This window comes from Hyperolius riggenbachi, chromosome 5 (genome assembly GCF_040937935.1).
Source record: "Hyperolius riggenbachi isolate aHypRig1 chromosome 5, aHypRig1.pri, whole genome shotgun sequence".
Taxonomy (NCBI): Eukaryota; Metazoa; Chordata; class Amphibia; order Anura; family Hyperoliidae; genus Hyperolius; species Hyperolius riggenbachi.
This window is the reverse complement of record NC_090650.1, coordinates 13,053,759-13,066,399: the sequence shown is the minus strand read 5'-3', so window position 1 is coordinate 13,066,399 and position 12,641 is coordinate 13,053,759. Positions and strand designations below refer to the sequence as shown.

Sequence of the window (12,641 nt, the reverse complement as noted above, 5' to 3'; positions counted from 1 at the left end):
TCCTTCAACCTGCTTCTTGTCAGCCGAAATGTCCTTCACCACAGCTCCGCTTTCAGCCGGTGTCCCGGGGTCCCCTCCGTTACTGGCATCTACTGCGCTGACGTGGTCTGGAGTGTTCTGCGCGGCAGTAGATGCCGGTCGGCATCTGTAACGGAGGGGACCCCAGGACACTAGAAGCAAAGCTGCGGCGAGGGCACAGAATGGCTACCAGGGGCTGGAGGAAGGCCTGGGTAAGTAGAACTTTTTTTAATTTTCCTCTGACCTCCTCTTTAAGTGGAATCCTTTAGTGTGTGCGAGACAAACTTTGTATTGTATATTGAAGTAGTGGTCCAAAACAGACTGCTAGCTCTGCAGTGTGTGTGGGAATATCTGCATCTGAATATCTGCAGACCATGGGCCCGATGAGGGTTGCTATTACCTGCAGATGAAAGTAGGAGGTCTACAGGGTCCTTCAGTATTAACTCCTTTGTTTCCGGTAGCGAATCTGGCCATATGTAACTCACTAAGGTACAAAGGTAGGAAGCCTTAACTTTCCTAGTCATTCTGGAGTTAATAACTCACAGACGTTGTGGTTGATGATATAATAGTGCCTTATCAATAGCAATTTAGAGGAACTATTTTTTTTATTTTTCTGCTCTTAAAGCCGGTTATTTATGCGCTTTGGCGAGGTCTTGAGGTCAACAGGGAATTATCTCTTCATTGTTTGTCAGAAAATTCCCTGATTAGAGACTGTAAGAACCCATTCTGCGCACAAAAGCACCCGCAGATTGGGGAACGCGGAGAGCGTGTTCATCGACAGGGTGGATAGAATGTAACGTCTGATTGCCTTTTGGAAAGGAGCAAACACTCGGAGATTCTGCCAAATATTTCTATTTCAGTCGGGTGCTTCTTCTGCCTCTCCAGATATCTGAGGTGATGGAAATGTAACGTGAGCGTTGCCCACAGATGGTTAAGGATTGGCCACCAGGTATGGTAGCAGGAAAAAAGGACGCCGGCTGAGGTTGGACAAAAAGGGCGCCGCCATAGACTTTAATGCAATTATCGTTAATACAGCGAAAAAATCAGAAAAAAGGGCTCCACAATAAATATTGTTAAGAACATTCGAACATTAAAGTTTTTTGAAGTATGTTATTGTTTTAGACGCTTGCAGCGTTATAGTTTTTGTCATATTATTTCATTTGTATGTACAGATTTTACGTTATCAAAGATATTATCGTTTCTATGTGTAAAAGGGTGTTTCTGCAGAGGGAGTGGTTAGGTTTAGGCACCACCAGGGGGAGTGGTTAGGTTTAGGCACCACCAGGGGGAGTGGTTAGGGTTAGGTACCACCAGGGGGGTGGTTAGGGTTAGGCAGCACCAGGGGGGTGGTTACGGTTAGGCACCACCAGGGGGAGTGGTTAGGGTTAGATATCACCAGGGGGGTGGTTAGGGTTAGGCAGCACCAGGGGGGTTAGGGTTAGGCACCACCTGGGGGGGGGGGGTGGTTAGGCACCAGTGGAGGAGTGGTTAGGGTTAGGCGCCACCAAGGGAGTGGTTAGGGTTAGGCACCACCAGGGGAGGGTTCTGTGTGAGGGTAGGGTTGGGTTAATCTGTATTGATGAATTACGTAAAAAAAATTAACGTTAATATCTTTCGTTATTATTTCCCATCTGTTTTACAACAGTATTTATCGTTAACCAAGTTTGACAACGATGTTTATCATTATCAAATTACGTTATCCAGACGGACCCTTTTTTCACGGCGCTCTTTTTTCATGCACGCATCTTTATGATTTACTTACTTACCATGGATGTGATTTGACTTGACAGGAACCTGGAGCCAAAGTCCCTTTGGAATCTTCCTGGTTCTATATTGTTCTTTTGAAGCGTGGCCATGTAATTTCAAATCCACCTCACTTTTTCTCAGACAGTTACCTCAAATCATTAACCTCCTTAGCGGTAACCCCGTGCTGGACACGGGGTAAGCAGCTGCGGAAGATTTCTCAGGCCCCGCTGGGCCGATTTGCATAATTTTTTTTTATACACGCAGCTAGCACTTTGCTAGTTGCTTGTTACTTACGATCGCGCCGCTCCACACCGATTCGCCGCTAGCCGCCGCGTTAGAGGGCGCCCCCCCCCCCTCCGAGAACCCGTGCGCTGCCTGGCCCATCAGTGCCAGGCAACACTGAGGGGTGGATCGGGACTCCCTCTGACGTCACGACGTCTGTGACGTCATCGCACCCGTCGTCATGGCGACGCCCTAAAGGACATCCCGTTCAGAACGGGATTTCCTGATGGGCCTGATCGCCGGAGGCGATCAGAAGGTGCTCAGCGGCTATCATGTAGCTAGCGCTAGGCTAGCTACATGATTTAAAAAAATTTTTTTTTGAAAAAATAGTGCTGCGCTGCCTCCCTGATTTAATTGACCGCCAGGGAGGTTAAAGCAGCAGTGACAGTCGTACTATCCCAGGAAAAACAACAACACATATATAAGTAGATAAATAATTGTTCTACTTACATAACATGTATTATACTGTTCAGGATTTGATTTCAGTGAACTTTATGTAGTAAATAAAGAGAAACCTGTTCCAGGCATTTTCCAGCTATACTACCTGCGACTGTATCCAATCCTGATGTCATTTTCTCCCTTAATCTTTTTTTCTCCTGTCTGAAATGGTGTATGAATTGCCAGCCCTCCTCCCCACTGAGCTCTGGGGCCGGAGCTACCATAGGAAAAAATAGGCAATTGCCCCAGGGCCCCAGAGCCTGTAGGGGCCCCCAATGTGTCCCTCCCCCATCTTAACTGTTGCTTCCCAGGGACTCTGCAGAGTCTTTGGCAGAGTAGAGTCTCATCTGTGCTGGAGGGCAGGTGAGACACTACACTGACATAGACACTGCAGAGGTACTAGGGAGCACAGTTGAGTTGGGAGGTGACTGGAGGAGGGTCAGCAGCCAGCTCAGGGACCCAGGAGGAAAATTTGGCTGCAACAAAGGGCCTCTAATGACGCTTTTTGGTCGGGGGTGGGGTCTGTTGGGGGTCCCCCAGACTAATTTTGCCCTAGGGCCCAGTTGTTACTTGAACCGGCCCTGCTGAGCTCTGTACTAGAAACTGCACTGTCATATCTAGCTTGCTTTTTAAACACATGTGAGCACAGCATAGATGGTATTCCAGCAGCTTCTGTAGAGGGGTGAGGTGTATTTCCCTTCTTATCCTCCTATCACACTGAACTGCCCTCAGCCAATCAGGGAGGAGCAGGAATGTGGGAGGGGAGATAACAAGCTTCCCTCTCGCTGGCAATGTACCAGGTGGAGCCAGGCTGACACATTTATGATTATATTGGAATACTTGCAATGCATGGTCAGGATGTAGACTACATAATAAACACAGGGCAGTAGGTAAATGGAAATTGATTTCATGGCTGACAATCCCGCTTTAAGGGGAACCTTAACTGAGAGGGATATGGATGTTTCCTTTTAAACAATACCAGTTGCCTGGCAGTCCTACCGATCCCTTAGGCTGCAGTACTCGCTTAATCACAGACCTGGAACAAGCATGCAGCTATTCCAGTCTGACTTCAGTCAGAGCACCTGATCTGCATGCTTGTTCAGGGGCTGTGGCTAAAAGTATTAGAGACACAGGATCAGCAGGAGAGTCAGGCAACTGGTATTATTTTAAAATGAAAAATCCATATCCTTCTCTATTAAGGTTCCCTTTAACCACTTTCGGACCAGTGGTCTCCGGGCACCTAAGGACCAGAGACCGCTGGTCCAATCCCGATGGATTCCCGACGAATCGCCGCACCTTACCGCCGCAACCGCCGTCATCGCCACTTGCCGGGACCCCCAGGATACAGACTCTTCCGTCTCTATGACGGAAGAGTCATGTGAGCGGGTCAGGAGCCGCTCTTATTGGCTCCTGACCCTGTTTTCCCATGTAAGCAAATAGGAGCTGCTTACATGAAAGACAGGGCCAGGAGCCAATGAAAACGGCTCCTGCCCGGCCCACAGTGCTCTGCGGCAGAGGCGGGCAGGCGGCAGAGCATGCGAATTTCGGCGAGTTGAACGCGACGGGAGCGACGGGAATGGCGGGGGCGTGCGGTCAATGGGACGTAGAAGATGCATCCGGTCAGGACCGCAGCGCCCCCTGCCCGCCGTAGATTTGTACTGCGTCGGGACGGAATCGGTTAAAGAGACTCTGAAGCTTCAAAAAACCCTGTTTTTACTTCAGAGCCTTCTTTAGCATTAATGCCCTACCTGAAACTCCACATCCCTGTGGCTGAACTCGCAATTAAAACCCCCGGAGCAAAAATCCACATCGTGCTAAAAACCAAGTGGTGGATTTTGCTGCCCGGGGGAGGCAGAGCTTTGGGCTGTAGCTCTGCCTCCAGTCCCATCAATCTGCGCTGATCGCCGCCTCTCTCCGCCCCTCCCAGTGAAAGAAAACTGAGAGGGGCGGGGAGAGGCAGAGGTTGGCTGGGATTTCAGGGGGTTTAATTGAGAGTTCAGCCACGGGCATGCGGCATCTCAGGTATGGTATTAACCTTCCTGGCGGTAAGCCCGAGCTGAGCTCGGGCTATGCCGCCGGAAGGCACCGCTCAGGCCCCGCTGGGCCGATTTGCATAATTTTTTTTTGCTGCAGTGCCCGATCGCCGCCGCTACCCGCCGATCCGCCGCTATCCGTCGCGCCGCAGCTGCCCCCCCCCCCCCAGACCCCGTGCGCTGCCTGGCCAATCAGTGCCAGGCAGCTCTATGGGGTGGATCGGAATCCCCTATGACGTCACGACGTCGTTGACGTCGGTGACGTCATCCCGCCCCGTCGCCATGGCGACGGGGGAAGCCCTCCAGGAGATCCCGTTCTTTGAACGGGATCTCCTGATCGCCGATCGCCGGCGGCGATCGGAGGGGTTGGGGGGATGCCGCTGAGCAGCGGCTATCATGTAGCGAGACTTTGTCTCGCTACATGAAAAAAAAAAAAATTAAAAAAAAAAGATTTGCTGCCCCCTGGCGATTTTTTAGCAAACCGCCAGGAGGGTTAATGCTAACGAAGACTCTGAAGTCTCAGTGTCTCTTTAAAGGGAACCTGAACTGAGTAAAATTATTTAAAATAAACACATGACGTAGTTGCAAATAAATATTACATACTAGCCTTGCCGTCAGTTCCTCTCAGAAGCTCACCATTTTCTTCTTACAGTGATCCCTTCCAGTTCTGACAATATTTAGTCAGAACTGAAATACACCAGTTGCTGTCAGTTATATATCAGCAGCTGTCAGTTACAACTGAATGTGCAAGGTAATGTCCATGTTTCCCTATGGCTTAAGTGGGCTATATGACAGTTTAACAGTGTGCTGACCAGGAAGCTGTTATGGGGTAATGGCCATTTTCAAAATGGAGGACGTAGAATTCCATCGATCACAGTGGACAAATGGTACGTGGGGGAGGAGAAAGAGATTGTTGAGTAGACTACACAGGAGGTAAGTATGACGTATTTATGTTTATTTTGACTTTTAATTTTCAGTTCAGGTTCTCTTTAAGAAGATCCTTAGAGGCATTGGGCTTGATTCACTAACCGGCGCTAAGTGTTAGTGCCGCAGTGAAAAGTCACTTAGTGCCTGAAAAGTAGCTTTGCGGGCACTAATAGCCGCGCAAATCTACATCGTGCACAGCCCAGCGCAGTGCATGCGCAGCCGTTAATAGTGCGGGGTGCGACAATAACGTTGCACCTGCTGCCCTGTAAACGTCGCACTAGTTGCGCCGAAAAAGGCGCATCTTGTGCCCCCAAAACGGCGCATCAATTCGCTGCTTCAGAGGGCACCCGATGCGCCGTTTTCTGCGCACCTAGTGCAGCGTTTACAGGGCAGCACGTGCGACATTATCGTCGCACCGCAGGGCAGTGGGTGCGACGTTATCGTCGCACCGCACTCTATTAACGGCTGTGCGCACACTGCGCTGGGCTGTGCACGATGTGTGGGTGCAAACCACCTAACTCCGTGGTTTTCACCCACTAGGTCTTAAGGCTCACTAACCAGCTTAGCACCGGTTAGTGAATCATGCTCATCGTGTCAATTGCTGGGGGAGAAAAATCAACTATTCAAGTTTTTCCATTTAAGGAGTTGAGGATGGATTTACATATTGGGAAACTATTGGCACAGAAGTTCTGGTACCCTAAACTCCGGCCTAAACGGAATCCGAAAATTCCAATGGGTTTCTAGGTTTACCAGTTACCACAAGTATGCTGGCTGTCCCTATTCCCCCTATACCCATAATGTCACTGCCACGGGACCCGCTTCTGGGATTCAAGTCCCCTTTCCCCCCAGAACACTCTCCCCACATAGCATATAAATTAGCACAGGGAGCAGGGACGGACCTTGCATGACGCCGCCTGAATGATGTGTGTCAAGCGGCGTCTTCCAAGGGGTAGCATCCCGCCTGCCCCCTTCCTCCCCTGCCGCCATTAGTTTCCCTGATCGAGTCGACAGCCCCCTCCTCCACTGCATTGTCCCGATCCCGGGATCACCCTTGCTTAGCATGCAGCAATGAGAGCTCAGATCAGCGGTGACCAGCAGTGGAGACAGGGCATGCCAGGCTGGGGCTCTGATCAATTTTTTATGTACTTTAGAGGGCAAACAGATAAATGTATTAAAGAACCAGTGACACCCATGCTAGCCTAGAAATAAAAAATACACATTTAAAAGTAGATAAATACTAGTTCTACTTACAAAACCGATGTATTGCGCTGTCCACGTTATGATTCCTGTGAATTTTATAAAGGAAAAGCAGAGAATCCTATTCTAGAGAGTTTCTATCTTGGTTACCTTTGAATGAAGCTAATCCTGACATCATTTCCCCCTCACTCTTTGTTTCTCCTCTTGCTAATTGTGTATTCATTACCTGCCCTCCCTCGTGACATTCCCACTGAGGTCTATACTAGGAAGTGCACTTTCTTATGTCATTAGAAGGAGGTGGAAATAAAGGGAAGAGGAGGAATATATTTTAGATAAAAAAGACCCCCCCAGCATGCAACTGTTTTGCCAGCCGCTGGCAATTAAAGGGCCAGTGCTCCTAAAGTATGTGATAACTCCAAACCATAACAGCAGAAAAAGTTTCGTAAGTTTCGAATGCAGGATTAGCATCTTTATCACTTTATACACTGAGACCAGCTTCTGTTGAAATTAGACTTTTATGGTGATAATCCTGCTTTAAGCGCCTGGCCAACCATGAAGTCACCTGAATCATTTGGGGGGCGGATACTGGACACCCTTCAACCAAAATCTTTAGACGCACAGACAGCAGAAACTTTAGAACCAGTCCTGACTGTATTTTTGTGCACAAGTACAGATCTGCTTTGAGCACACCTAAGTGCACCAACCTTTAAATATTTCATCTTAGAGGGAAAAAAATGTTTCTCTTGTTTTTTATCAAGCAAAAAAAAATGAGAGAAAAATCTCGGCATGGAGCCTTTTTGAAGAAAATTGCAGCAGTTTTGAACTATTGTCATTGATGTAAACATCTTTGTCACCTCTGTGACAACAATAGCGACGCTTCCCGTAAAGATGGAAATAGCAGCAGCACTACCCCCCCTCGAAATGGCATCGTGTGTGCGGAATCTGTTTTGGCATATAAAGACAGTAATGCACCTGCAGATGAAATGTTCCCATCAATGGATGACATCTGGATGGAATACAAAAAGCCCCGCATGTCATCCTCAGGCATAGCGTAGCCGGGGACATGGCTGGCGTGACAGCGGATGGCACTTCTAGCAGCCGCGGCGCAGTTTGAAGTCGCGTATTTTCATATCAACTTTAATAGGCGTTATTTGTTGTAGGCTCGGGCTTTCTGATCTACGCAGCATGCACTTAATGCGCGGAGGTGTTTGATACGTGAAGTTTGATGGAAAAGACAGGCGGATGATCCCTGTGGAATAGATGTTGCCTAAAGCCATACCAGCCCTGGGGCAAAGACTCTGCTGAGGTCAGCCCATCCCTCATCTATCCTATAAAAAGACCTTCTACTCAAGGGTGCAACTAGAGGGAGCACAACCTGCGACCGCAGGGGAGCCAAGAGCTGGGGGGGCAACTACTAACCTTCCCTTCCTCCGATACAGGGGATTAGACTTCAGAATAAATGGGATACAGTTGGGGACATCAAACTTGGAGAAGGACTTAGGAGTACTCATTGACAACAAGTTAAATAATCGTACTCAATGCCAAGCAGCTGCAGCTGAAGCTAACAAAATTTTGGGATGCATTAAAAGGGAAACTAAAAACTCGAGATGCTATCATAATATTGCCCCCGTTTAACTCTCTAGTAAGGCCACATCTGGAATATGGAATTCAGTTCTGGGCACCACATTACAAAAAATATATTGCAGTTTTAGAGCAGGTGCAGAGACGAGCAACAAAATTGATACGTGGGATGGAAGGTCTCACTTATCAAGAAAGGTTAGATAAACTGGGTTTATTTAGTCTAGAGAAAAGACGCCTTAGAGGGGATCTAATTAACATGTATAAATACATCAGAGGGCAATATAATAGCTTGGCGGATGAGCTTTTTGTCCCTAGGCCTTCTCAAAGGACTAGAGGACATGATCTGCGCATGGAGGAAAAACGTTTTAGCCATTTATTTAGGAAAGGGTTTTTTACAATAAGAGTGATTAAGATGTGGAATGCATTGCCACAGGAAGTCGTTATGGCAAACTCTATACCTGCATTTAAAGGGGGCTTAGATGCTTTCCTTGCGTTGAAAGACATCCATGGCTACAATTACTAGGTAATGCCTAATGATGTTGATCCAGGGATTTTATCTGATTGCCATCTGGAGTCAGGAAGGAATTTTTCCCTTTTGAGGCTAATTGGACCATGCCTTGTAAGGGTTTTTTCGCCTTCCTCTGGATCAACAGGGATATGTGAGGGAGCAGGCTGGAGTTGTGCCTTCCTCTGGATCGACAGGGATATGTGAGGGAGCAGGCTGGAGTTGTACTTTGTACTGGTTGAACTCGATGGACGTATGTCTTTTTTTCAACCAAAATAACTATGTAACTATGTAACATTGCTTCCACTACAGTCATGTTAATTTGGGCGTGGATTGGACCTAATAATTTGGACACCACCATAGCTTGCTGTATAAAGTGCGGTGATGGCAGTGACACGGTGGTCATTTGGGTGCGGGATATTTAGCGGCTATGGCAGGTAAGTTTGTGCCACTGGGCATGTGCGGACTGGAGAAACAGGCAATTTGGGCACCTGCTAACACCGTACGTTTGGGCTCTGCCATAGGCGAACTATAGAAATATTGGTATTGAGCCTTAATTTGGGCACCCAAAAAACAAAATAAATATTCCAGGCACCCAAATGACGTTTTGATGATGTTATTTCTATAGGCACCAATGGCGGCGCCCGAGAACTTAGTTTTTTTCTTGCAATGGGGTTGGTGGTGATTGGTGGTGGAGGGGAGGTTAAAGTTAGGCGTGGGGGGGAGGGGCGCATTAGGGTTAGGCATCAGGTAGGAAGTATGTTCGGCTGCTGATCCTCTGCCTCTAATGCTTTTAGCCATCAACCCTGAACAAGCATGCAACAGATCAGGTGTTTATGACAACAATCTGACAGAATTAGCTGCATGCAGGCCCTTTTTACATCACAGGAGCCTATAGGTACGCTAGACTCCGCCCTCCATGGACTTACAAACCACACTGCAAGTGTGCTGCCTGTCCCAGCTGTCACTTCTCCCTAACTTTCCTTGACCGGTGTAAGTAGCCACAGGTGTCCCCTAACACTGGCTACCTAAAACTAACTAGCTAGAGGTGCCCCCAGGTATTAGGTAGCTGGGGTGTCCCTCACTGAAGGGAGATCTCATCAGTGGAATTCGAGAGCTGGGTGAGTAACCTTTCATTTATGCTTCACCTGGGACACTGCATAGGGAAGGAGGGAGGAACTAGGGGAGAGAGAGAGAGCGCCTTTCCTTCATCAGGCGCCTGTAGGCACGAGCCTACAGTGCCTTATGGTACATTTGGAAAAGGCTGCATGTTTGTTTCAGGTGTGTGATTTAAACACTACTGACGCTGAATGATCAGCAGGTCAGCCAGGCAACTGGTATTGGTTAGAAGGAAACAAATATGTCAAACTCCATATCCTTTAACCCTCCTGGCGGTCTATTAGAAACCGCCAGGGGGCAGCGCAGCACTGTTTTTTTTTTTTTAAATCATGTAGCGAGCCTAGCGCTCGCTACATGATAGCCGCTGTACGGTGACATCCCCCCGCCCGCTTCGATCTCTGATCAGGAAATCCCGTTCAAAGAACTGGATTTCCTGAAGGGCTTCCCCATCGCCATGGCGATGAGGTGGGATGACGACACCGACGTCATGGACGTCGTGACGTCTAAGGGAGTCCCGATCCACCCCTCAGCGCTGCCTGGCACTGATTGGCCAAGCAGCGCACGGGGTCTGGGGCAGGGGGCGGTGCGGCGCGGCGATTGGCGGCTAATCGGCAGGTGACGGGGGCGATCGGGCAGATACACGCATCTAGCAGTGCTAGCTGCGTGTACTACAAAAAAAATTATGCGAATCGGCCCAGCAGGGCCTGAGAAATCCTCCTGCGCGGCATTGCGTGAGCTCAGCTCGGGCTTACCGCCAGGAAGTTTAAGTCATACATGTCAAACTCCGGCCCACGGGCCAAATCTGGCCCTCAGACCCATTAAATGTGGTCCTCAAGTGGGTTCCCCACTTTGCATTATGTTTGGCCCGCTGTAGACCACCAGGGAAGCTATATTGGAGATGAAGCCATAGATCACCAGGAAAGCCATATGAGGAAGGTAGTGGGTAGCACTAAACACTAGGGAACTGTATAGGTGAAGTCGGGGGCCTCTAGACACCAGGGAACTGTATAGGGGAGGGTGGAAGCTTCTAGACACCAGGGAACTGTATAGTGGAGGGAAGACCACTAGACACCAGGGAACTATATAGGGGATGTAGGGGGGTCATTGTACACCTGTGAACTTTAGAAGGGAGGAATGTGGTCAGTAGACATTGGTTGGAGGTTGACCCGCGACTTGGTCCCAATGTACAATTTCGGCCCTTTTTGTATTTGAGTTTGACACCCCTGTTTTAAGTGTATTGTGTCCTAATGTTCACCATTCCAAGGAGGTTTAGAAAATCAAACAAATCTGAGCACCACTAATCTGTAAGCCTTTTCACATCAGTGTGAGAGGCAAACAGTTACTTAGCCAGGTGACATTTTGGTCTGCCACTGCACTTATTAGCTTCAGAAGCAAGGTGCCGGAGTATTTCCATTTTGTGTGTGTCAGATGGGGCCTCTGCAGCCAAACGTCGAGTTTTAAAAATGTTCCTTAGACAAAGAAGAGGAAACCTCAGGAAGGAACAGATGGGAGACACCAGCAGTCAAATATAGCGTAGCGGGGCTGTAATTACTGTGGATGGATAAAATGATATATGGCGCGCAGTCACAGAATGAGGTCATCCTCACGTAAGCGGAGGTTCTGGCACATTCGGACGGCCTCTCCTTTAAAGCGGAATATAACCCTGCATTTCAACTTTGCTCTAAAACATTATTTACAGCATATTATATGCAACCAGCATTTTTTTTTTTACTAGACCAGCATTGGAAGGGTTACACACAAAGCTTTAAAGTTCCTGGAGAGAACTGCTCCCCACAGCCGAAGTTTAGATAGATACATTCTGTTTACTTAAATGTAACAATTGTGGAATGTGACTCACTCTCTCTGACTGTGCAGGAGTTGGAGGACAGCCAAAGAGTGTGTAACATTCTTCACTTGTTACATTCTGCTGACTTAAATGTATCTATTTAAACTTCGGATGCATCTGCATTTCTATCCATGGAACTTTAAAGCTCTGTGTGTAACCGTTCCAATGCTAGTCTAGTAAAAAGAAAAATGCTGGTTGTATATAATATGCTGTAAATAATGTTTTAGAGCAAAGTTGCAGGGTTATATTCCGCTTTAATGTGGCCATACATCAGGCCACTAGGCAGCCGAATTATTATAATCGAATCAAATAAAAAAAATTGGTGCCGCCAAGTGCAGCCCGATCAACGATGCAACCAATTTCAGGCGGGACATGCTGCAAGATGTAGGGTCGAGACGGCAAGCGATATCGGGATGAGTGCCGAAACCCCTCAGGCCTTGGTTTGCGCTTGTTTCATGTGCTGTTTCAAACCTTTGTTTATCACACGGAGTCATCTTTTATGCGTGCAAAGCACCGCGCACGGCAGATCACGTGATAACTGCTGTGATAGCAGTTATCACCCTTTAGTGAATCAACCCCCAAATGCGTTGCGCAGCAGTACGATGCGCTATGATGCGCTTGCGTACTGCTGCATGCATTCTGCCCGCAAGCACAGAGCTGATCCAATCACTGTCAATGGATGGGATCAGCAGCGCAGCGGGTAGCGGCGCAGATGGCGTGCGATCGTATGCGTTGCATTCTGATCACACGGCCATCTGCGCTGCTTAGATGTGAACGAGGCCTTAGGCTGCTCCCTTAATGTTCACTGTGCCCCCTGGTGCCCTATTACATTACCTGTTAGTGGTCGCCGCTGGCTTTGGGCTCCGTCCGTACATGTACCCAGAGCTGGGACAAGGTCCTCCAGCACCCAAGGCTGAGACACCAAAGTGCGCCCCTCCATCGCTCCCAC

General features: G+C 48.4%; 1 protein-coding gene across 7 annotated transcripts in view; it reads left to right on the top strand.

Moving 5' to 3' along the window:
• Positions 1–12,641, top strand: part of DGKB (diacylglycerol kinase beta) — an 849,394-nt gene that overhangs the window by 679,323 nt on the left and 157,430 nt on the right. Inside the window, exon 24 of one of the 7 annotated variants that reach the window (XM_068235096.1) lies at positions 904–1,067. The exons of the other annotated variants lie outside the window; for them this stretch is intronic. Coding sequence (XP_068091197.1) covers positions 904–911 — 8 coding nt within the window. The 3' untranslated portion in view covers positions 912–1,067. Of the gene's footprint in view, positions 1–903; positions 1,068–12,641 lie in introns of those variants that run through there. 7 annotated transcript variants of the gene reach the window in all.